Source organism: Motacilla alba, chromosome 4 (assembly GCF_015832195.1).
Source record: "Motacilla alba alba isolate MOTALB_02 chromosome 4, Motacilla_alba_V1.0_pri, whole genome shotgun sequence".
Taxonomy (NCBI): domain Eukaryota; kingdom Metazoa; phylum Chordata; class Aves; order Passeriformes; family Motacillidae; genus Motacilla; species Motacilla alba.
In genome coordinates, this window is record NC_052019.1 from 35,963,428 (window position 1) to 35,986,292 (window position 22,865).

The window sequence follows — 22,865 nt, forward strand, 5'->3', positions numbered from 1 at the left end:
TATAGTAAAACAAAAAATTCAAATATTTTATTTACTTCACCTAAAAAACAAGCAACCCATGAGTAAGATATACATAGGTTTCCCAGATTTTTCCCTAATAAATTTTTTAAAGATTTATACAATTTCTACAGAAACATACAGTGTATCAAAATCTGCATAAATCAAATTTATAAAATATGTAGAAATGCATAGTGATATTATCATCAACTTACAAAGCAAGAATATGGGAATTATTTTTTTTCAAGCCGGCTATAGTAGGAAAAAGTCATTACAGCAACAGCTTCTTATGATCTCATGTTTTGTAAGGTTTCAGTCTCACATACAGATTCATATTCACATACAGCATCAGCTTCCAATGAATTGCACATAATACCCATTTAAAATGCACACCCGCACAATTTATGTGCCACCATTCTTTCTCTTATGCATAGTTGTATGTTTAAATTAATCAACCCAACACACAAATGGAGTCAGTTTTCACACACACAAGGAACAAGTACCAGCACAAAACCTTATTTTCCTTTTTTTTTTTTTCCAGTTTCTCCCTCCTTTATTTTCTATTTTTCATAGCTCTGAAAGGATAGATGAGAAGTTTAAAGAAACTAGGAAACATCCCAAACTAACAGATCAGTGCTGACAGCCCTATAAAGATCCAACTCTGTCACCAAATATGATACATAACCCTTGTTAACATCAATGGAAACTGCATGCAATGCTATTCTAGACTTCAGGGAAGTATTTAGTCATACTTAATTGTGTGACGTGTTATAGGGACAACAGTTATGGAATCAGTACACTGATGTCAACATTTAAGTTACAAAATCTGGACAAAGGAAGTGAGGATAAGTCATTTCCTCTCCACCTCTCTATTTGTTCAGAGTCAATATTTATATTCCTAAGGGAGTTCGCATCAACTCCTTTCCAGAACATTTTTAGAAACTTCTTCACATTCTACTCTGTACACTGTAGCACCAAGCAGTTGGTTTTTCGTGTTTGTAATCCCTCTGGAGAAGTTGTGAATGACAGAAATAACAAGAAAATTAGTTTGAACAAGTGTGATTTCAGGATTTCCATTTCTCTTTTGGAATTGAAATCTGGCATCCAAACTGGCTGACAGATGTCCTTGTGATGAATTACACAGATGTGTTAAGTAGCTGGATGTTTTTTTCCTAATTATAAGTTTCAGTCCACCTCTAAGTGATTTCCATTCAAAATAGCAGTATAAATGAAGCAGTTGATTCTTTCCAAGTTTTCATAATTGTGCAGCTTGGGTTTTTTTGTTGTTGTTTATTTTAATTATTTTTATGTAAGGCATGGTTTAAAAAAGCAAATTAGTGCTTATAAATTCTTGACTGGATTTGTGAGGGTGCTTACCTCCATCAAATTGTACCACATTAGCACTAAACTCGACTGTCTTCCTTCCACTGTACCAAGCACTCCGTCGAAAGCAGAGCAGCCAAACTGGCAATAGAAATTTGTCTTCATTAGCACAGTAATTACGCAGGCTGGTACGGCTGGTCCCTACCCCTGGTGACAGCTCAGAGCAACCCACTGAAAATTCCCAACAAATGCTTTCCTTGTGAAAGAGAGAAATGAAAGAGGCACTAAATATGTTCAAATTCATCTTCCAAAAAAGCAGCATGATTTGTGAGAGAAGGCCACCCTGGCTAATAACCTGTGGCAGTGCTTAGTAAGATGTAAAATTAAATAAAAATATACAACAGGTTGATAATCACCAAGTTCTATGAAAATCTGATTACTACAACCTTTTCAAGTGTGTGTAAAAAAACTGCCTTCAGACCCCTGAGTGTAATCCCAAAGAAGACGACAACGCTTTTAACTATGTTCCTATGAACCATAGCTAACAGCACATTAATTTACCAACATCTTGAAACAAAAAGATGTAAACATCTACAGAGTTTAAGGTAAAGCAGTTTTTGTAAACATTAACTGCGGATGATAATGTTATTGTAATAATCACAGTTCCTCTATGTCCTTCATCCAAGCCAGGAGGCTCACAGCTGTACAAAGTTAATAACTGCAGCAGTTTTCAGGCTATTTTCAGTCCTGTACAAATGAATGCGTCAGTAGGTAGGTTTTGTCTGTCTACACACTAAGGATGTTGTTCATTTCCCATTTTTGTGTTGCTTTACTGGAGTCACACTCTGAAATGAAAACTTGATGGAGGACTTCGGAGCGATCCAAGCACTTCCCTGATGGAATGTGAGTAAATCTGTGCAGACTCTGAAAGACAAAACCACCAGGAAAATGTGTTTTTGTGTTGGGTTTATTTTTGTTTGTTTGGGGTTTTTTTAACATTTTCTTTACATCTGCAATATAGTTATTTACAAAACCAGGTTTGAGCATCCTTAAACAGATCAGTTCTACACTCATTTTGCTATTTGTTTAAACAGCACTTTTCAGCCTTCACATTAAATCTTTAGGATCTGTAGATCCTCTTGAGATGCCTCCTGTTTCTCTTAGGCAACAAACTGCTAACAAAATGAGCAAAACTCTAAAATGCTTCTAGCCTTTTCATCCATCCTGTAACCAAACTAGAAAATTAACTCTTGAGGACAGCTCTATGAGGACTTCCTATGAGGTCCTCCTCCAGTCAGCCCTCACAGAAAACAAATGCACAACACCAACATTAACACCACAGGGGTAAAAAAAGCACTAACTTGGCTCCCTGTTTGGCTGGCACAAGGAAGAGTAAAGATTACGAGAGTTCAGTCTGGCTTCTGGAGCAGCAGGAGGCTGCCCAAGGAAGTGCAAACCTATTGCGCCAGGCACGTTCAGGCTGACTCTCACACATGTCTCTTTCCACACCCACAATGCTCCCATGCTCCTTGGTCTGTGGCTCCTCTCCTGCTTGCACACCCTGTGTGCCAGAGGCAGCCCTGACTCACTGACTGGCTGCATCCAGTGTGGAGGGGAAGGGAGCAGAAGCAAGCCCATGGCACTGTGGGGCCGGGGCTCTGCAGCCCGACCCTGTGCTGCACACATACCCCTGGCATGGGGACCCTCTCCATCACCCCAACACACAGCCAAATGCTGGTTCAGATCAATACTTGGCTCCTGCTGTGTGGCCAGATATGGGGGTCATCTAGTTGGAGAGAAAAATGGATGTCTAAACAAAAGCAACAGGCAGACCACCACCAGCCCTGTTCTCGATGTTTGCTTACAGGCACTGAAGCCCAGCTACTGCTCAGCGCTCAAGCAGCAATGTTACACTCACCAAACTGGCACACTGTTTGTTTCAGAGACACCCAACAGACCAACCAGATAAAATCTCCTTGCATCCCTAATTTACACAAGGCCACAACATTTTTCAGCAGTCCATAAGCGTCTCATTTCATACACCTTCACCATTAGAAGAAACAGTTATACCCCCTGTACTGCACAGCAGCGTGCCCGATTCCTAGTAGTTGGTTACACACCCTTGGTGGTCCTTTCATTCTCAACCTCCCTTGTTTTTTCCTTCTAGAAGCCAGTCAGTGTTTTGTTCCACAGCCCAGACTGTGCTTACTGGGCTTCCTTATAACTTGTGGTAATAAGCAAACAATTACACAACCAGTGCTAGTGCAGAGGAAATGGATCTTGCATAAATGAAATTCTTAGAGAGAAGCCAAGTAACATGCTGAGACACACTAGAATGGCTGGAGAATTAAAAACTGCTACATATTATTCTGCTGAAATATTAAAGCTGAAGTTGGCCTTTACCTGTCACCGCATATTGATTTTCACATTTCAGGTTTAAAGAAATTTGTCTATTCAGCACAAGGAAGCTGAGCTGGATGGAAATGGCAGTATGGTACCTGATATTTCCTAGCTCTATGCAAACACCAGAAAATGTGGAGTAGCCTAAAGGATAACAAATAGATTTCACAACACTCGCGCACCCAACTGTGCATCTTTCAGACAAACAGTAAAGAATCCAGATAACCAGCTAATGAATTAATAAATATGCAATATGCTAGCTATATAAGCTGAAGAAAAATTGACACGGAATAGTTTCTTAGATGTAGAACCAAGTTATATGTGGCTATATCCAAGGATAACGTCACCCCTAGACTATTCAGTCTCACTTTTTTAAGAGACAAACGGAAATAGAAATGTAGGGATTTTTTAAAGCAGCACTAACAAAACTTACATGAATAGAAGACTTACAGATGTAATGACTAAATAGACTGCAGGAGCCCTCACATGCATATCAGCCAACATTCCAAGTCCTTATTAAAAATTTATAGATTTTGCAATAGCACTATAACAGCACCACACCCAGGATTAAGAACAGAGCATGTTATTGTTACTAGAGAATGGCTAACGAACAGGAAGTGAAATACTGAAGAAGACAAAGACAACTCAAAAAGGCAGAGTAATCTTATATTTACCTGCTTCTATGTAGGCTTAAAAATATCTTGTCTTTAAACAGAGAAACACTTCATTTAGACTGCCCAAAATGAGACCTAATACTGACCCTAGCTTCTAATTGCACTCCAACATTTAAGCCATCTTCTCACAGCATATATGAGATATAGAGACATTCTTGAAACAGAGCATAGAAGCAGAGAGGGTGATGGCACTAAAAGCTTTTATAAAGTCTGTCACTAGTAGTGGACATGCTCTTTGCTTCCTCTGAGGCACCAGCTAACTCCTAATATCTCTGCGGCAACAAATGTAGCCTCATGGAGTTTTCCTTAAAGATTTTGCTACAGAAGACAGCAACTAGATTCACTATAATATAATAAACTAAATATAGATATAAATAAAGATTTGAATAAAGATTCACTATAATATATAAAAATAAAAGGATCTTTCACAAGAGGAAGTTTTCTAGCAACCATGTATTTCTGAGAATGTGCCATTAAAAATTTACTCGATTCAGTTAACCTTGTCACAGATCTTTAATTTCAGATATGCATAAAACAAATTTTAAAGCTGAAAATAAACCACGATGAAATCTAAAACTGTATTTTCATCCATATATCTGTTGCATACCTTGAAGAATTGCCACTCCTTGAATTCATTCTGATTACAGTGTGTAATCATGATTTTGGATCCATCTGGTCCTTTAGTTAAGCACTGATCGTACTGCATGAGTTGATTGGCTTCGTTGATTCGGAAAAGCTAACGGAAAAGAAAAAGCCCTTTTCATAACTGTTGATTCAATGAGCATTCTATAAACACTGCAAATATAATGAAATTGCAACATTCAAAACATTTTCTGGTTTTATTACACCTGTCTTTCAGGAGGGTTCTTTATTTTGCATAACACACTTTTACTATCACAATACTAAATTTCATGGTTAACTTTCCTGTAGGACTTAGAAGGCCAAGAAACTTAACCAGAAAGACAAAAATGGTAAAGGGATTCCTATTAAGGAGACTTCTAAAAGTGTTTGATTTCAAACCTTTGCATGATTTGATGGCCAAACAACCCATTATCTTTATAAAAGCCTGGTAGCAAGTCCTTGATTCTGGAGAGTAATTTCATGTGAAGATACCAAAACTTTGGCATTTTACCCAAGGAGGAAATCAATCTAATTCATCCAGATACAAAAAGATTATCCTAGCTACTTCTTACAGAATAATTGCTACAGGGTTTTTTTTTAGTAGCATATGCAGAAAAAGCATTTTATTTTATTTCCATTAAATATCAGAATAAAAAGCAACATTTCCAGGGGCTACTAAGAGCTAATCCATATAGGATTTCTAAAAACATCATCCTAAATGCATTTCTATGATTGCCATGAAAAAACTGCCTGGTTTAAGTTTACATGGGCTTAAATAAGGACTTTAAATTCTGAAAAATTTTCCAACCAGAAAAGAAGATATAAAGACAGAACAGCGTGTCTGTGTGGTAGTGTGGGGAGGTTTGCGAAGCTACGGTCAAACACAATAAAAGCTTGGATTGCAACCATCTAATAGTTATTATGTTCTGTCAATTAATTTGTAAATGAAGCAGAGATAAATTTCTGCTCATTTTCTTCTCTAATGTGGTGGAAGATGAGTTACTGAACAAAATTGCTTTACGCTTAGACCAAAACAACTTTGTTACATACTTGAGCCACAGTAAAGGTTTTTTTCCTGAAGGATTAATTATTAAGTAAAGGTAAGTGGTGAATCAGGAGCAATGCTAAGAGCTGAAGCAGTGATACTGCTGCTTCTTCATGTACCTGTTTCCCCGAGGAATGGATTACAAATTTGCTTTCAATTTCATAGCATTAATGTTTGAAATGGTATTTTCAGACTGCTGTATTTTAGCAACATCAGTATGCTCACAGAAAACCCTAATTCCCACCTTTGTAGCTGGCACCTAGGGGACTTGATGTACAGGCTTAACAGAAAACCTGCCTGTTATCAATCCACAGCAAGCAATTCTCCTTCAGACTTGCCTCCAAGCTCCTTACCTGATTTCCTCCCATTCTGTGGCATGGCCCAAGCTCAACAAAACCACCGTTGGTGTGCCCCATGCTGTCGATGCAGTAAGAGGTTTCAAAGCCTCTAATCTGGAAAAGAGGTTTTGCACTCTAAGTTAGTCTCGAGGGAAAAATAAATACTAAGGAGTTCAGAAAATTCTCACTTATCTCTCAAACCAGAAACAGGTATCTGACAGAGAGATTAGACAAACCTGTGTATGAAATTTAAGTACTGATGTTAACTGTTCTGGGGGATGGAGCTACAACCTGCCCATGCTAATTTGCAGGCTCTTCTGTGACCCAGAGTATGCTGATAAAGCCAGAGTTGCAAAGCTCAATTCCAAATTAATAACACCAAAATATAGGACTTTCAAGTATTTTAATTTATTCAATCTCCTATCAGAGCATGTTCCATCTCCCAGGTCTTCATAAATACGCTCAGGAGCTCAGGTAAGTCGCTCTCATCTTGGATGAAGAGAACCAGAATGCAGAGAAGTTATGCACAGCAGCAATTACCCTCAGCCAGACACAGCCCACTGACCCAGCTGCTCAGATGGACCTTCTGCAGCAGCAATTACACAGAAAAAAAAGGAAATAAAATTGATGTGGGACAGGCACAGGCACAGGGATAAAGAACAGAAGTCCTGTCATAAAGCACATCTCAACTGCTGATTATCTCACTCCCTCTTCAGAAGGGCCAACAAGCAGCCTTACAAAGACTTTATGACACAAATAACATTTTTTCCAGTCCTTTTTTCTTTGCCAGAGCCTCCTTCCTCTTTGTAATGGTATAAAAAGTCTGAAGGACTAAGCTTAGACTCTTCCAGGGAGTGTTAGGGAAGATGAACCCCACACTTTCATACCCTAGAGTGTGGAAATGCAATCAGTGTGGTGTTACAAATGGGGGGAGGGGGGACAGGACTTCTCAGATGTAGGATAACTAGCAGCCTGTGAAGAAGAGTTGAAGAAAACTTCAGAGAAGTCTCTGCACTTAGAATTTTCCTGTTGCTTCACCAGACCCACTTGCTTTTATCAGGGATGATTTCCTGCAAGGTTGCCAGTATTATTTTATACTTTTCAGATGCTTTCACCTTGGTGAACAGCAACACTTAGTGTACCTTCCAAACCCTTTATGTGGATACCTGAGGAGGTCTGAGGCTCATATAGTAGCTGATGCTTTGTGCGAGCTTTTAGGTAAGAAATCAAAGTGGCATTGTTCATCTGGTCGTTCAGACAAAAAGATTATTTGTACCCTCTTTCACCACGCACATGCTCTGTTATCACTAATTCTAGCATTAAGAAAATAGAGATGACACTTGGTGATAGGAGACAGCAGAGATCTGTATTTTCTAATGTGCTTTTGAAGTTGCAAAACCATGTATCATATTCATCATGTCTTGGGAAAGAAGGTGGCTAAATTTGGTGGGGCACAGGAGTTCTCCTCAGCTAGGAAGAAGATTTTCTTATGTCCCTCAACAGTCTGCAAAAGTGAAATAAATAGGAGAGACAGGGCAAAGAAGTAATCAATTGCAGAGGGGGAAAAGAATCTGAAAGCAGGCAGGAGACCCGCAGTATGTGCTTGCCAAGGTGTGGGCTGAATGCCAGAATGAGACAGGCAGAGTTCAGTGAAGAGTCCTGCACTCACCTGTGATATGCCAACTTCCTCTGCCAACCACTTGAAAGTGCTGCATTTGCAACCTCATTCTTAATTTAGTGAAGTCATAATTGTATGCACTAATGTTGGAAGCGATGGTGATAGAATCATATCAAATTATTACTTGCAGGTAAGGGACTAGCTGAGGCTGTAAATGTATGAGTGCATCCCAGTCTAGCAAACACAGGCAGAATGAACTCCACCTGGATTTCATGATCTCTTCTCTAAGCCTTCACACAAAAGATATTTTCACCTATTAATCTTCACCAATATTCCTATATGCAGGATTTAAATGTTTTCCTTTTGAAAAAACTTAAATTCTAATTATAGAAAAAAGTTCTTTGGACAGGGCTACACATAAATTATCCTTCAAGGACCTGTGGAACTAATTAAAAAAATCTTATCTGCAAAAGTAGATATAATGTTTTCCTAGGCTGCATCTTTATAGCTCTCCTGTTAGTATCATACAGCTTAGTACAGAAGAAATCAAATATCCTGTTCACATGTCAAGTCACAATTGCTTCCTTTTGAATTCACAGTTTTTTAAAAAAGCTCCTAAAATACATAAGCGTTACGTGCTGTACCTACCTCTCCCCAGTCCACATTTTTGGGTGGTAAGGGATAATATGAAGTTATATCATATGCTATTTCTTCCATAAACCACTTAAAACTTTTGCAGTTGTGATCTTCACGGAATTTTTTCAGCTCAGATATATCCCCATAGGGCAGCGCCTTTGTCTCCGGCCGGCTGGCATAGAAGTAATCTTTGTATTCATCCCACCACACTTCTACAACTCTGACATAGTTCTGTGAAGAATAAAGACACTGTTGTGACCTCAAAGCACACACAAACAGGCCAGAAGTAACTCCTTGTTAATAACAGAAATTTAAGGATTTATCCTCTTAGAAAGTGACAGCATAGTATTATTATATAGCACTAATAATCTGTCACTATCAGCAGACTACACAAGACACGTGAATATTATTTTCAAGTGATAGTTTAGGACCAAAGCCAGCAAATTCAACTGAGCTGCTTAATGAGAGTGCAAATTCTTTTTTGTAAGATTAGAGATTGTTTGTTTGAAAATAAAGACTTTTCAGTTACGGGTGCAATAAAATGTTGCATTCATTTGCTTCTGTTAGAACTGCAACTCATGGTTTTTATTCACCTTCTAGAATTTTTTAATGAAGAGAATGATAGACATTCCACTAGCGGGGAAAAAAATTCAGTCTCAAATGGGTCAGCTACTTGGAGAAGGGGGAAAATTGGATAGCTCACTTGGTAACAAGCCTCTCCCTTCACATCTTTCTTATTCTCTTTGATGGCTCCTATCTCTATATGACCTGCACACATTCTAGATGCACACCTCACTTTGTCCAATTCTTCTAGTGTTAGTTACCTGTGTTAAAACAGTCTTAAAAGATCTGACTAAAGGCACAAATTATTGTGACTTTAATCCACATCCAGCATAAGGTGAATAAAGCTATAAAAAAAGGACATTTACTGCAAGCATAGGAGGATGCATGAAGAGGGGGAAAAGCTATTTCTACATCCTGCCTTGTACAGAGAAGGAACTTAATATTTAAGAACACTCAGCAGTGCTTTTTATATTCAGTAAGCAGGCCAGCAGACTCACATAAGGTGTTAATATATGCAATAAATATTTTTGATCAGCTTTTAAGAAGACTGAAATGATTTTTATCACTTCAGACATCTTGCCTGCACTGAGCAATAGACCTATCATTTGCTACACTGTTGCCCATTACTCTGTCTCTAACCCCAGATATGTCCCCCTGGGCTCCTTTGTACTAGTTCTAGTCCTTGTTTCATCAAAATATCAATCAAGGTCACATTACTAACATGGGACTTTTTTGGGGGGTGTGGATGCCAGGTTAGTTTTTTACCATTCAGCTAGGCTGGGACGTTGCCTTTGGAACTAACTGTTAGGTTGGCTCAAGCCATACTCTATAACTCTACAGGTACTCGTTGTCTTGGAAGATTGCTCTGGAATTGGAATTTACAAAGAGCTGAGTCTTTGGAAGTGGGATTTATCAATGGCCACAAAAGAGCACAAGAGAAAGCTTAAACCGGGCAATAGAAAAACTAACAGGAGGGTTGTCTCTCTTCCTGCTGGTAGATGAAAACTAGATATAAACAGGTTTTCTTGATTCAAATTCTCTCTTCAGATATAGAGCTGGCTCATTTGTTTTCTGGAATTGATGTCTAGTTTTAATCTCAGGGCATGAATAACACTTCTAGAACCTGCAGTGTACCTGAGGAGTTGTAAAGCCTCATGATGTAGGGCAGAGCATACCATCTTTCCAGGTGTCATTTACTGCTTCTTAACTAACAATGCAGACACAGAAGTCTGAGTGATGTTAGATTCCACAATTCACTAACTTGGCCTAGGATCATGCCCATCTTTATCAAGATAAAAGGGGATTTCAAGACCATGATCTTCATCTTCAGGAGTGTGTAGAGTTGTTCATACATACTTGGGCACAGTGTAGCAAAGGCTGGAGGTGCTGACATTAAGTAATAGGAAGTGCTTTTGTACCTCAAAGATAGTGGGAGAAGGCTTTAGAGCAAGAAAATGGGTTGCAGGATTCTCTACTCTTAATAACAGTGAGATTAACACAAAGATTTCTCTCCTGTGGGGATGATCATCCGAGCTTAGGGTACTAAAACGCTTTGGATGAAGTACTCTCTAAACTGTTACTGATAATTTAAACACATTTATCTAAAACTGTTCTTATCTGAAATCAAACCACCTTCAAGGTTGCTTCAAAACTGTACCTTTAACGTAGGAGAAGACCCAACATACACAGGGGGTGGATTTCCTTGCCAGCCCTGCAGACGATAGATGTGTCCAACACGAGAACAGGGAACAAACAGCAGCTTTCCCCCACACTGCCAGATCTACAAGTTAAAACAAAGGTGTTATTAATATATATGGGCAGGAATTTAAGACAGACAAATAGATAATAAATTATGGAAGAAATGTCAGCTACATTTCTTACTATACTACCATATATTTACATATTTTTTGCTCTAGATGTAAGCATAAAGAAAACAGCTCTTTGAAATGAAAGGCATACTGAGTACACTTTCAACTCAGCCAGGAAGTTACTCAACTAAGTGATTTTTAAAAAAGCTTTTAAAAAAATTGGGCATTTTATTCCATCACTATTTCAGAACAGTAATGAATGAGTGCCCAAAATCAGGAACTGGGTAATTTTTATTATGACAGAATTATTGATATTTTTATTTCGTTGAAGTAATTCGCATGCCATCATTATGATGCGTTTTGGTTAGATGCCTGTTCATATTTAAGCTTTTCTTAATGAAGATTAGTAGGAGATAAGGATGTGTTAGGTAACCCACTGCTCCAAGGAGAAACAGATATTTATTTGACTATAGTAGCTGAAAATAAAAACAATGGGTATAATATATTACCATTCTGAAATTCCCTCACTCCCACATATTTTTGGATAATCCCTTAACGGGGAAAAGAAAATATTCTTAAATAAGAATTTAGTTGCTCATAGTTTGGAGAAGTTTAATTGTAGCACCGAATCCTGATTCAAGCTAACTTTGTGAATGTTTCAAATTAGTCTAAATTTGATTAAAAATATAATTTACCAGTGTTAGGAAAGATGTGCAGAATATCTTACTTTCTTCATTGCATCATGGTATTAATTTTCCTAAGTTTCACCAAATAACCTCAGGTAAGCAAGGCCATTAATTTTATTTGCTATCTAGGAGTCAGCACTCAAGGCTGATAAATGTTTAGGTCTTCTGAAGACTGGTTGTGATCTACATGAAACCACTTTGGAGGTGTCTACATAATGAGCATTTCAATTACAGAACTACTGTAAGTAATTTCAGTCATGATTTTGATCCAAGCAAGATGGAGAATTATATGGATAAAGACCCTGTGTGCATAACACCCTCAATAAATACCCTTTGCATATGGATTTACAGCTGAGCAAGTGCACTCAGGGCTTTCCACCAGCTCATGAAGGGCAAGAGTAATTAGGGAAGATCTGAATGTGCTTTTTGTAAAATTCAGATACGATTTCACAGATTGCTGCTGAGGATACAAGACATCTTCACTTGGGTCTGTTAATTGGGACTGATTCCTGCTGTCTGCACTTGTGTCATTACAAATACTGAAGCTACAAGAAGCTAATGACGATCATCTTGTGTTTCCTGCAAACTGAAGAGCACGCATATGCCTAGGAGTGAAAGTACAATCCTGCCCAGTGATCATGAATTATGCAGTTAGTATTTCAATTATGAAGACTTCTCTTGTGAAGAAGTTCTTGAAATGCTGAAAAGCATATGAAATAATTTTTCACTCACAAAAATGGCAGGGAGGAAGCAAATTACTTTTTGTTGCACCATTATATACTTTCCAAGTGCACATGCATAAGCTGGCAACTATGAGGACTACTTGTTCTCTATCATTGCTTTCATTAGAAACAACATTTTTCTATACTCACTATGAGAACATTCAGTTTCCTCCCATCAAATTTGCCAGTCTGGTTTCATATTGGATATTTGGGCAGTTAGGGGTGCAATCCCAAACTGTTCACAAAATCTAGATTGGACATCACTTGGGTTTCAGCACGAAGGCACCTCTCTGAACACTTCTGTCCCAAAGTCCACAAGGAAACACTGAGGAGACACATCCCTGTCACATCTCCTCCCACCAAAACCTGGGCTTCATGAGGAAGAGGTAGGTCTGTCTAAACTCCAAACAGAAGTATTCACAGAAAAAAAAAAAAATCTGTTTAATTGAATTAGTTTTCAAATATTGGTGTTACCTTGTAAGAAATTTCAAAATTTTCACCACCCCAGATTTGAAGCCCTGGATCATAGAGACCCAGTTCAAAGAAGAAATCACGCTCAATGGCAAACAATCCACCAGCCATTGCAGGGGACCTGCAAAGAGGAAGACAGTGTAACTCCTTCTGCCAAAAGGATACAATAGCACTCAGAGAAAGCTTTAGGGAAGAAAGTGATTCAGCTAACATGTAGTAAAGATCAGGTAAATGGCAATACAATGAAAAATCATAAAGCTTTGTCATCAGCTTGCAGCAATCTTCTGAAGGGGCATCTATATAATTTTTAGTGAGGTCACAGTTTTTTATTATGTTGTGGGTTTTCTTCTACAAGTAATTTGTTTAATTAATGAATTTGATGATAGAAAATCTTGGTCTGAATTTTTCATTCAGCCAGTCAACATCCTTCTATTAAAATAAAAAACAAAATGAGAATCAGTGTGATGAGATGTTTCTCTCTTAAAATTTTTTCTAGTTTTTGAGATAATACGAAACTGCGAACAGGTTTATGTTCTGAAGAGCTGCCACATTGAAACACATTGTCTATTAAACAAGTAACAGAATTTTTCCAGCTTTCTGATCTTCTAGCTCTTTTTGTCCTATTAGGAGACACTTCACATTATACTCGGTAAAATTTTGAAGAGGGCCTAGATAAAGTAGTACAAGGTTTCCATTTTGGTTTAGCCTTTTTGCTGTTACCCTTTTCCTTTTAATGACTTTGTAAATCCCTTCCCATATGCCATGATTCAATTAGTGAGTTGTAATGTGTCAAAAAGATGCTGTGGTCTGGATTACAGCTTGTGCTGGTTTTGGCTGGGGTAGAGTTAATTTTCTTCCCAGTGGCTGGCATGGGCTGTGTTTTGTGCTTGTGCTGAACACAGGGCTGATAATGTGGAGATGTTTTTTGTTATTGCTGAGCAGGGATTGCACAGAGCCACGGCCTTTTCTGGTTTCCATCCTGCCATGCTTGGGAGGAGACACAGCCAGGACAGGTGACCCAAACTGACCGTAGGGATATTCCAGACCATGTGGCATCATGCTCAATACATATGAAAATTGGAGGAAGAAGGGGGAATGTTTGGAGTGATGGTGTTTGTCTTCCAAAGTCACCGTTGCACGTGATGGGGCCCTGCTCTCCTGGAGATGGCTGAATACCTGCCTGTCCATGGGAAACCGTGAATTCATTCCTTGTTTTGCTTTGCTTGGGTGTGTGTGCTGACTCTCAGCATAATTAACTATCAGTTTAGTTGCTGTCCAAATTAGGTGATCACATGCCAAAGTACTGCTACATGTCCCTTTCTACTTGCTGCCGACAGTATTTTCCTCCAACACTGCTTTTGCATCCTGGGGTAAAGAAGCCAGAAGACACAGCAGGGGAAAGCACTTTGCACAGCACAGCCCCATGGCTTTCCTGCACTTTTGGTTTTCCTCAGCTCCATAAAGACTTGGCAAGTGTGGAAGCCTCAGATGCTGCAGTTTCAGGCTTGGCCTCCAAGATGCTGCCAAGTGTGTTAAAGAACACAGTGAAAGCCACATAAGCTCAGCAGTTTACTTCATAGGATACAAAGAGGTAAGCACTGTTACTGAAAGAAGGATTCAGTCCTGGGGCAATTCTCACGTTACAAAAACGTTGCCTCGATGCTTTAAGCTGTTGAGGATCTTTTTGTTTTCTTTTTAAGCTAAGCAACCCTGGCTATGGTTTCAGCAAGACTTTTACTTGGTCTTACTTGCCTTGGTATTGCTGAAAGAAAATGCACACAGCCTAGAGACAAACAGATGCAGGGCATGTCTCTTTTTAAAGGAAGCATTGTAAATCTGAAGGTATTATTAAAAATAAAGTCATCTTTTAAAACATTCTGAGAACATGTGTTCTTTGTTTCTGGGAACAGTTTAAACGATTTTAAGACCTGTTTGGATGGTAAACACAGAACACTACAGCAATGTTTGAAATAGTTTATCCCCCTCTAAGTGAATATTAAAGTTCCAATGTGGACAGCCTCATCAGAAAATGGTATTATTTAAACTGTATACAAAACTGATCAAAGCTTCATAACTTGCTTGCATGTGTTGCCATTTCAGCAAAGAACAATCACGGGTTGGGATAGGGAACTACCAACATCAGTTCTTACAATGTTTAAATCATATATAGAAGCAATAGAAGACATTAGATTCTGAAGATGTGAAGATTGCTTTCAAATGTAGTAACACGATTAGTTAATTGTGAAGGGGAAAGTAATAAAAAACCAGCAGAACCACAGTCTCCCAGTATTGAAAAGCCATCCAGAAACCACAGTTTCTAAGCTGGAGTTTCTAGGCAGTTTTTGTTTTCTGGGAAGAAAACATACCCCACTACAAAGCATAATAAAAAGGCAGAAATTCTGTGAAAATTATTGGAGTTTTCCCACAATAAAAGGTGCTGTTTTTATCTTTCTTCCTTCTTTTTTTTTTAGTGTTTTATCCATTATATTAAAATTCTTAAAAAATATCTAGCCAAGATCCTTAAACAGTATGCTTCTTTTTCAGATGTGATCCATTGTGAAGCAAGTGGCAGATATATGACAAAAGGGATTTTTTTTGATACACATGCATAATCCTCCAGCTGTATGCATGCATCAGGCCATGACAGCAGGCTACAGATTTTATGCATTACCGTCTATCAGGAATACTTCCAGCATGCTCGTTATTCCAAACCAAATGGTTAAACAAGCACTGTTGTTTCCAACAGTACTTGAAAAAAATATCACAGCTAATTAAAGTTTTCCCTGGCAGCAAAGGGAAATATACAATTATACAATATTTTGCCAAACAGAACCCAGAAATTCTAATGTGCCCCCTATTAACCACACAAGAGCAGGAACGGAGAGGCAACACAAGGTAGCAAAGGTATTTTGAGCGAATAGTCAGTTGTGGCAAACAGGTCTGACTAAACAAAGCAGCTAGTGTGGTTAGAAACGTGAAGGTGCTCAGGCTAGAAGTACATGCAAGTTTTAGTGGATCAATATTGACTTCAGGAAAAAAATAAAAGAAATGGGTAAGTGATTTAGTGATTACCGATACGGTTCAGTTTTTGTCTTTCTGCTTTCCTTCTCTCTCTTGGTCAAGGGAACCCTCTTCCATAGCATACTCCAATCCCACGCTCCTCTAGCAAACCCATCTTCGTCACCACCCCCTTGCGGCACAATCTTAAAAGTGTTGCCATCTATGACATCTATTAGCGGCACAGTGCATGTGGTTCTGCGGGGCGGCGCGGCGCAGCCAGGTGCGGTTACGGGCAGGGGCCCGCGGGGCACGCGTGCGCCCGCCGTGGTTCGTGGGGAGAGAGGGGGGGAGGGAAAAACGACAGCGTTTAGACAATTATTGTTATGATTCACAGTACGTAAACAGCTCTCTTTACCGATAAGGCTCAGTTTTATGTTTTCGTTTGGACTTTTCCTTGTGGCTTAACGGAATTCGTTTCCATAGCAAACTCCAGTCCCAGGCCCCTCTGGCAAAACCATCTTCATCCCCACCTTGTTGTGGCTCAATGGAATAATCATTCCCATCTATGTAATCTATTAGAGGTACAGTACATGTAGTTCTGAAACATTTATAGAAGGGAAAGAAAGAGCAAAATACAATTTCAGAAGAGTAATCTGTCTAATCTGAAATTTACACCATTAACTAAGTTTATAAAGCACTGTATATAAAAATTCACTCGTAAACACACTATTAAAAAAATCAAGCCTCATTAGAAGAAAAAAGAGATGGTCTTTTCTTTACACTTTTTTAAGATGTTCTGAAAACAGAAAAGTTAGGTCTGAGGTGCTAATATATCAATTGGTTTATCAGTACATTTTCCTTTATGTGGAATTCTTGATATTGGTCTTCTAATAAAGCACTGCTGGAGGCAATATAGGAGCCCTCAGAGGGCCAGGGTTCTCACAGTACTATTACTTCCTGTAATTTCTATTCATATCAGATCTTAGCTGTCAACAAGTAAGATAAACACTTAGCTTTTACTAGTGTTAACACAGAATTTCATTATACTGTCCTATTCAAATGCCCTGAAAAAACCCAACAAGCTCGAAGGATAAAAAAACATTACTAGAGCTTTCCTAGAAGCAGTTTTCAGTAGAACTCTTCCTGTTTGATTTGCAATACCCTCCTCATTTGATCTATTACACACAATATTCACCGAGGAAAAGACATAATCTTGTTTTTCTCCCCACATTTTTCAAATAAGTTTCCCAGTGACCCAGGCTGGAGAACTTCCACATTTTTAAATGAAGCTCCAAGAGACAGAAAAGGCTGGGGGGAAGAGGCATGTTCACACCCCGCTGTTCTTTGAGACAGGAGCAGCAGCAGGCTGCACCCTGGGCACCAGGGCATGGAAGGAGGCTGCCAAGCACTGTGTGCCTCAGCATCTCTGGTCATCATCCTGCAGCCTTCACCTCTGTGGGAAGTGCTGGAGGATACCTCTAAAACCCCCTCTTCTCACCGGTCTTTCCTGTGTAAAACAGTAGTACACACTCAATGGGAGCACACAAGCATTTCCATCTTCTCCCTAGTATCCTGTCTTGGTTGAGTTACAGCCTTTAAAACACACAAACCCAAATTCTTCAAGAGAAGAATTCTGGTAGCCACCAATCCTGGTAGCACGGCAGGTAAACTAATAGTTTTTAGGATTAAGGAGCTATTTTATGAGATTAAAGAGTTTAATCCTGTACATGGTTCCCTAAACACACATACCACTGACCACACAAGCCACGAGTGCAGTAGCACAAAGCAACAACAACATTTCAAGAGCTGGAAAGAATGAAAGCCCTGGGGATGTCTCTCCTCTGCCACTCCTCACAGTGCAGGCCCTTCCACCACAGACTCCTAGCAAGTGCCTGGGCTTGTGGCAGAGACAGCTCGAGCCTGGCCTCACCTTGCTACAGACATGGCTCCAAAGCACTTCAGAGGAAACAAATAAGATCATACATCAAGACCAAGGATGAGAAAGGTATAAATTCTTGAGATCACAGGGTCTATAAACTCCCATTAAACCAAAACATTTATTGCTACTTTTTCTCTACCAAAATCCACAGTTTTTTTGGTATTTTGTTCAATCATGCTCCTTATTCAGCTAAAACATTTCAATATCAGTGCCTCAGATCATTGTAAAAGACAAGAGTTACATATAATTTACACTAGACAAAATATTCAGTATGCCTATTAAAACAAACTGCCCGGAGATTAATTTCCCTGACTATATTCCTTCCTCATTATGTATCTTTTATGCTGGGAGATAATATAATCATCATATGGAAAATACTGATGTAGCTTGATATAGATATAAAACATATTGACTGTAGTTTGAAAAGTGAATATTATTACTGTGACTTTTACTTTCTAAAAGGCCAGACATTGGAAGTAAGAGAACATTACCTGTCCTTAGATATAGGAGCTATAAGTGGTGCATACCAATTAACTCCCACCTCACAATGGGCATCAAGGTAAACCAAAACCTTTGAAAGAAAAAAAAGTAACTTATATTTCTGTATACAACATTGTTACTTAATTAAGCTTACTTACATTGAGATACATTCATATTATAAACAAGAACATGAAGATTAAATTAGTAAAATGAATGTCTTCTTAAAACAATATCAATAATTTCCACATGTCTATTGAAGCCACCACAACCTTCCACCCAGAAAAACAAAAAAACCCCAGACTTTTGAGTGAATTGGCTCCTACCTGTCCAAGTTTAGCCTTCTGGGCTCCAATGCTTCTAGCTTGGATCAAACCTTCTCTCCTCTCATTTCGAAATACCTTTACAAGGCCATTCCACTGCTTTATGTAGTCATCCAGCCTCTCTTGTAAGTGTGCTATCAGATAACAAAGAAAAAAAATATTTGGGGAGGTTTAATTCTCTTAATATAAGCCAAAAATATCTCCACACATTTACAAGAACCTTTAATTCAACTGCTCGCAAACACTAAAACTGAGGAGATCATGACCACTGACCTCATGGCACAGGTTTGTGTCTGGAACATCCGAAGAAATGGCAGCTGAAGTGGTTGGCCACACCACAGGGAGCTTGGTGGACAGCTCACAGTCACTTCTACATATTACAGAGTGGCCTTCAGATTTTCATCTGTATTCCAAGCAGCCAGAGAAGTGTCTACACTTCAGCACACAGTCTTTCCTCATCAGATGATGTCACATGTACAGCTGAAGGCACCAGCTAAACATTTCCCTTCGCTCACTTTCATCCTCACAAAATTTTCTGTCAGTCTATTAATAATCTGGAAACCTGAGGCAGAATCTCACCATGTTCAAATTACTGCCCTCCTTCATCTAGACCTGCTCCCTCTTGTGGAGGTCTTATGATAATCTTCTCCTCTAATAATGAGAATAATTGGAGGGCCAGAAGTGCATCATACTGAGGAGACAACAAACCTTTAGCCAAAGGGACTTCCATCAGTAAAAGGACGAGTAACCGCACAAGAATCAAGATGACCGATGCTTAAATGGTTTCAGATTTGTATTTGCAGATTTGTATTTGTCTGTGCCAAAATTCTCTGGAAACCACATTCCTGCCACACAGTTTGAGAAGAGGATCCTAATGTTGCTTAACATTTTTGCCCAGATGATTCTGTTGAGAAAACCCATGAAGGCAGAAAGGCTGGTAATCAGGCGCCTGCTGTTTGTGGCTATGCTGACTTAGCTACTGGTGTTTGTCAAAAATCTATTTTTGTACTCAAAGGCTTAAAAGAATTGCCTACAGCTTCAGTTTCTCTCAGTCAGGAACCAAAATAAGTCACCTAATCTACAGCTGAGGCATCTGTGCACTCGTTTGCTTTGCACCAGTGCTGAGGGGCTGATTGCCGCTATTCCTGTGCTTGATGCCTTGGAGTGGCTGCCTGGAACAGAGGCTAGGCAAGACTTAGAGAATCAAGTGGGTATTTATTAAAGGCCTTCTATCTACACCTTGGGCAGTCCAAGCCTCCAAGAGAGGCTACACCCAAGATGGATGATGGTCACGAGTTTTTCAGACAGATATAAGTCTGGTCCATTTGCAGATCAGGGGTTAATGCTCCAATTATAGCTTCAGGTGATGAAGTCATATTCCCCCAGTTTGCTCCCCTCCAATTCATTTTTGTTTATTCTTTTTGGGGCCTGAGGCTGTAAGGTACCCTTGAATCTCAGGCCCAGAGGGATTGTTTTGTCTGACCAAAACGTGAAGACAATTAACTAACAATTCATACGGAGTTTAGAGTTGTGCACTAATGCAGTACAGGATTTGAAAAATATAAAGGCTAAAATCCTAAGGCATAGTGCTGATCCAACAGGATGGGGGGGACATGCAGAGGAGGATGTCCCTTTCAGCAGCAGCATGCCATCAGGTTACTTCAGCAGGAACACTTTCTGCAACCTGAATGAAAATGATGAAGTCTGGAGGCTTCCACAACTTATGTTTCAGTATGTTTTGTATTCTTGTCAGCAATATCAAAAAAATTGTTTGGAAAAAAGCTACATGTAGTTGAAAAGGAAATGATGTTTCTTGGAAATGAAGTTTCTAATATTGAAAATTCAGCAGTTCTACCAAAGAACAATCTTTTGAAATCATTACCTTTTGATACTCTTATTATCCTTCCTCTCCACCATTATAAAAGAAAAGCTTTCTCAACCAAGTTTTATGTATTGTCCTTTCCCACACACATTTAAAATTTCTTTTGTAAATCCTTGTGCATTAGGATACACAAATCTCAAACTAGAGAAAGAACAATTTGATCACATATGCTGTATAGAAGAACATGCCATGTAATAAATAGAGAATATATTATTTGATAGCTGTGATATAAATTTTTATAGGATAAAATCAACAGAGTTTTGAGGTCATACTGAAGTGGTACTAAGAGAATCTTTATACCACACCATTATTAATGCTGCAGATTCCAAGTATGTGTTACAGAAGGACTGTCAGGAATGTTTTCAAGATTTAAAACCTGAAGTTATTTCCAGCTCTCCTGCCGACGAAGCCAAATGTTTTACTTATCAAATGTTCAACTATGTAAGGCTCACAGGGAGCTGTAAAAACCTGTCATATTGATTGTGTAAAGCTTTTCTACAGTACAACTCTCAGGACTTTGCAGTCCATTATCTGAAACCATGCCACGGTTAGCAGCAAGTGCTGTTTCCCACAGGAAAGCTGAAATTTTCCTCCTTCCCATACTACAAAGCCTGCATGACAGTAGTGTAAAAAATCCTGATACTTTTACAGTCAAAAATATTGTTTGGCCAGCATTAAATTTTGTTCACCTAGAATGTGTATTTATGACATCTGTCAACAGCCTTACAGCAATCTGGTTTCTGTTCAAAAATGTATATTTTACCTTTCAAAATATTATAATCACCAATCTGGCCTTCCCCTGTCTGAGTTCCTCTCTCATGTCTAAGTGCATGAATAAAGCATGAATCAGTGTCTTTTAAAAGCACATGGTTTCTCCAAAGGATCTTAGGCACTGCAGATTACAAAGGGGGAGGAGGAAGAAAGCAGGTTTTTTTTCCCCCTCAACTCATGGACAGCAGTCTGAGAACTAGAAAAATGGGATCAGAAGTGCTTCCTAGAGCAGCTGCCTCCTGCCTGTGAGTACCCTGGACTGTAATACTGTTAAGGTGGGACTCTCAGCTCCAACACTAGCACTGATTACTGCTTCAGTTTCCCCATGGCAAGCACCACTACACAGGTTAACAAAAATACTGCTGTCTGCCCATGCTCATTACTTGCTCTTTGGTTCCCATCTCATGGGATGCTGCATCGGTTAGAAACACAGGTAACAATAAAGAATGTGTAAGTAAAAACAAAAGGTAGACAAAGCCTTTAAATGCTTCTAGGAACACTGGTATTTTTTACCTCACAGCCACCCTTTACAGGCGCATGGGCTACAAAAGCAGTTCCAGCTGAGATATTGGCCTCTATGCTTCAGAAAACAAGCAAGTTGGGGCCCAAATACAGAACAAGTGCTGGAGACCTATACACACAACTGTAATTGTAGGAAGCTTTAGAAAATACAGTTTTATGAATTCTCATTGCCCTTCCAGAACAGCTGTTTCCTTCACACAGCTGGCATTCACAGAAGAATAAACTGCTTCTACTGAGAACAGAAGAAAAACTGGGTGGAAAAAAACCCTGTGTAACAGTCTGGCCTCATTGCCACTGTGGTAGAAATTGCTGCAACATTTCTTGGACTCTAACATGAATTAATACAGAGGTCTCCATAGAAAATGGAGATAAAATCATTCAATTAGCTTGGCAATCTTCTTGTTACTGTTCTCTTTGTGCTCTGAGAAAGGAAAAAACACCAGAGCAGAAATCAGCACATATCTCTGCACAGTTTTCCACAGTCAAACCCTGCTGTTTGCAGGAGAGATTAAGGAAAGAGTGTCATTCAGCAAAAGTACTGCTCCCAACTGACTTTATACTAAGAATTATAATGAAAAGGACGTTTTCCAAGCATTGCAACTGTTCCTCTGTGTAAGGCATAACATATATAAGCTTCTATGCAGCTGTAACTCCCTTCCGATAAAGCAGGATTTCTCGTAAGGAGGACAGGCCTTTTTTTAGGAGCCAGCCTTTAGAAGTATTTGCAACTGCTGAGCTCCATCTTAATTTCATGTCACTCGAGAGGGTGGCAGCTAAGAAATAAGGACAGCCACTCTGAGCATGAGCAAACATCCACCCAGTCCAGCATGGGCCACTCAGCAGCGGGCTCCAAGAGCATAAGGTGGTCTGCTGGGTGGAAAGGCAGACATGAAGTGTGCAGCCTGAAAGCAGGTGGGGAGGAAGAAAATCCTGTATCTGTGCTGTCAGCATGACTTTTCTTCTTGCTGAAAAAGCAAAAAGCTACCAGAAGCTCTGCTGTGATTAAGGATGTTTGTATTTTGCAGCTCTCCTAACAACTGGAGAACTC

General features: G+C 39.2%; 1 protein-coding gene across 3 annotated transcripts in view; it reads right to left on the bottom strand.

Annotated features, from left to right (window-relative positions):
- The window catches only part of GALNT7 (polypeptide N-acetylgalactosaminyltransferase 7), a 92,669-nt gene continuing 69,804 nt past the window's right edge, over window positions 1–22,865 (bottom strand). For 2 of the 3 annotated variants that reach the window (XM_038134226.1, XM_038134224.1), the window contains 9 exons: window positions 18,646–18,776; window positions 18,334–18,413; window positions 15,976–16,158; window positions 12,907–13,024; window positions 10,874–10,996; window positions 8,665–8,883; window positions 6,414–6,512; window positions 5,002–5,130; window positions 1–2,244 (listed from right to left, as the gene is read on the bottom strand). In XM_038134226.1, the coding sequence (XP_037990154.1) occupies window positions 2,107–2,244; window positions 5,002–5,130; window positions 6,414–6,512; window positions 8,665–8,883; window positions 10,874–10,996; window positions 12,907–13,024; window positions 15,976–16,158; window positions 18,334–18,413; window positions 18,646–18,776 (1,220 nt within the window). In that variant the 3' untranslated portion in view covers window positions 1–2,106. Of the gene's footprint in view, window positions 2,245–5,001; window positions 5,131–6,413; window positions 6,513–8,664; window positions 8,884–10,873; window positions 10,997–12,906; window positions 13,025–15,975; window positions 16,159–16,318; window positions 16,502–18,333; window positions 18,414–18,645; window positions 18,777–22,865 lie in introns of all 3 variants that reach the window. The other variant, XM_038134225.1, reaches the window with a different exon arrangement.